Source organism: Agrilus planipennis, unplaced genomic scaffold (genome assembly GCF_000699045.2).
Source record: "Agrilus planipennis isolate EAB-ADULT unplaced genomic scaffold, Apla_2.0 scaffold1, whole genome shotgun sequence".
Classification (NCBI taxonomy): domain Eukaryota; kingdom Metazoa; phylum Arthropoda; class Insecta; order Coleoptera; family Buprestidae; genus Agrilus; species Agrilus planipennis.
In genome coordinates, this window is record NW_020442466.1 from 4407931 (window position 1) to 4410630 (window position 2700).

Consider the following 2700-nt stretch of genomic DNA (forward strand, 5'->3'; position numbering starts at 1 on the left):
TGAAATTTTCATAAAAAAATATATGATAAATGACAGAGTTTCATAAATAAAACTAAAATTGTAATAAAACACATCAATATGCCATAATACTAATAGCAAAATATTTAAAAATAAAGTTTAGATTATTTTTTTTTTAAATTTTATTCTATCGAATAACAAAAATGTATTCTGTTTACGATAATTATCTTAGGGATTACCCTCCCAGTAAATTGGTTGTTGGTGATAGAAAAGCTTTCCAATATTCGGGGTTTAATGTAAGCAACCCCACAAAAATCATTATCCATGGTTATATTAGTAGTATTGAGGACGAAGTCTTCACTTTAAATAAAGATGGTACGTTTTTCAACCAACTGAAACTGCATTATTATATTATAATATTGTTTATTCATTAATAATGATGAAGTTTACATTGTCTATCAATTTTTTGTAGCTTATTTAGATACAGGTGAATACAATGTGATAGGAATAGATTGGAGCAAGTTGAATGATGTTTTCTATGTTGTTGCAAGATCTAATGCGATCACTGTGGGACAAAAGTTGGGGGAATTTTTGGAATTTTTGATTGTAAAGTGTGGGGTTGATTCAAAAGATATTCATTTGATAGGGCACAGTTTGGGGGCTCATATCGCCGGAATAGGGGCTAGCAGTTTAAAGGACTATTCTGTTGGACGAATAACAGGTAGGGAAAATGAAAATGGATCATTAGTTTTGGAAAATACTGTAGTAGTATTATTTAAAGTACAATAATTCATAATATTTAAAGGGTAGTAAGTAAATAAAAGAAAAGCTTTAATCATGTATATAAAAAAGGTCGTCCAAATCCGAATTTTTACTGATACATGGTGTCCAGGTTTGGATCCTGCAAGTCCTGGATTTACAATCAATAGACAGGATCAATTTTTGGATGCAGGGGATGCTGATCTCGTTGACGTTATTCACACATTTACTAGAGCACTTAGTCTTTTAGCGCCCATCGGCCATGTCGATTTTTACCCTAATGGCGGCAAATTTCAAAGGGGATGCCCAAGTATTTATGACATATGTACGTAGGGATTACTTAAGTATAAACATTTTGCATTATATTTTATAATTTTTTACGTCTCTACAACTCATTAATAGTATATGACAACAGATGGCGATATATAGCCAATCACTTGATATTATTCAACTTTTTTTGGGCTGCCCCTTGTAAATTTTATTTAATTAAAGGGAGACTCGATCAGAGTATGCTGTGCCATCACGGCAGGGCCTACAAATACTTTGCGGAATCTATTAGAAACAAAAGGGCGTTTAAATCCCAACGCTGTCCAGATTTGCAATCGGCCATCCAGGAAAATTGCAAGGAGAAATCGCATGTTTACATGGGACAAGCAAACACTTACACGTAAAGTTATTTTTTTAATAATAATCTACTTGTTTCGTAGCTAGGATTAAGCATCAGGGATACAAAATACGTGAGAAGGGCGCTGTGCAGAAAAACTTTGAAGAAGAAAGTCTTTATAATTATTAATAATTTTTTTTTGCTAGTGTTTTGATATATTACAATAAAACCAGAGGTGTAAATAGGGTGGGGGGGGGTCTATCGCACCATTAAAGTTATGTAGTTACGCCACTGACTAAAATTTACGTTATTTATTTCTCTGGAATTTAAGCAGTGTATCCTGGGGGTCTTGGACCTTGTTGTTAGCTAGGGCTCTGATAGTAACAGTAAATAGGCTACACTGTAAAAAATGCATTGTTTTAGTGATGGTTTGTACTATGTTCGAACCCATTCGAAGCCACCGTTTTCCTTGAGTGGAAATCATGACGGAAATGATAGCGAGGAGCCCGAATATTATGATTAAAATTATTTTTGTTAACGAAAAATTCAAACTGTTGCTCTGTAATTACATTTTTGTTTTGTAAGACACGTAACAAAATAATAAATATTTTAAATTGAATACCTACCTAATTAAATAGTGGTCGTTTTTCTACAAAAATGCTGAGGGGAGAGGGACAACAACTTTCTAAATAATTTTTGGGAAATGTTAAATAAATTATGCATCTTGATCTCCACTTTTGGGTAGTTTTCTTCAAACCTATTAAGGTTCTATATAAAAAACTGAAGAAACCCTTTTTAGCCCTATTGCTTGGCATTCTTTATATTACAAACACATTCCAAAAGCTGAATTTTGCATTTTGGGTGTAGGTTTCCGTATTTAGGGCACTGTTTTGTACTTTTTACTCGAATTTCAACTTTTTGGCTCAACCAAATTTCGGAAAAAGAAAGTTTTTGTTGAAATTTCTATCTAATGTTTCGTTTCGCACGAGTGGAAAACTTCTTCAGTGTGGTTCACATAAGTATCGGAACTGGAAGGACTTCTGACTCGAATCAGGACATCATCGGTTTACCAACTAGCCGCGAAAGGCCTTACCAATTTGTCTAATTCACAGAGAAAAGAAAAAATTACAATTTTCGATTATAAATGACTGAAATTGCCATAGAAATAGTAGAATTTATTAGGTAACTTGTAATAATCTCAATTACGTAATGCTTTTTTAAAAATTACTTCAAGTTTCTTAATTATTACAATTTAATTTGTAATATCAACTAAAATACCTTGTAAATTTATTTCTGCTGGGATTTTATTTTTACAAATTCGGGTCCAAATTGTAATTTTCATTATTTTCGCTCACGAAGCAATGGGCTAGTGGGATAAA

The 2700-nt window shown here is 32.6% G+C and overlaps 1 protein-coding gene across 1 annotated transcript; it reads left to right on the forward strand.

Annotated features, from left to right (window-relative positions):
* Positions 1 to 161: 161 nt before the first annotated feature.
* On the forward strand, positions 162 to 1926 carry LOC108733100 (inactive pancreatic lipase-related protein 1-like). Its single transcript, XM_025981160.1, has 5 exons — positions 162 to 333; positions 431 to 679; positions 851 to 1042; positions 1210 to 1384; positions 1745 to 1926. The coding sequence occupies exons 1-5, from the start codon at positions 162 to 164 to the stop codon at positions 1842 to 1844; spliced, it is 888 nt and encodes a 295-aa protein (XP_025836945.1). The 3' UTR covers positions 1845 to 1926.
* Positions 1927 to 2700: the final 774 nt, after the last annotated feature.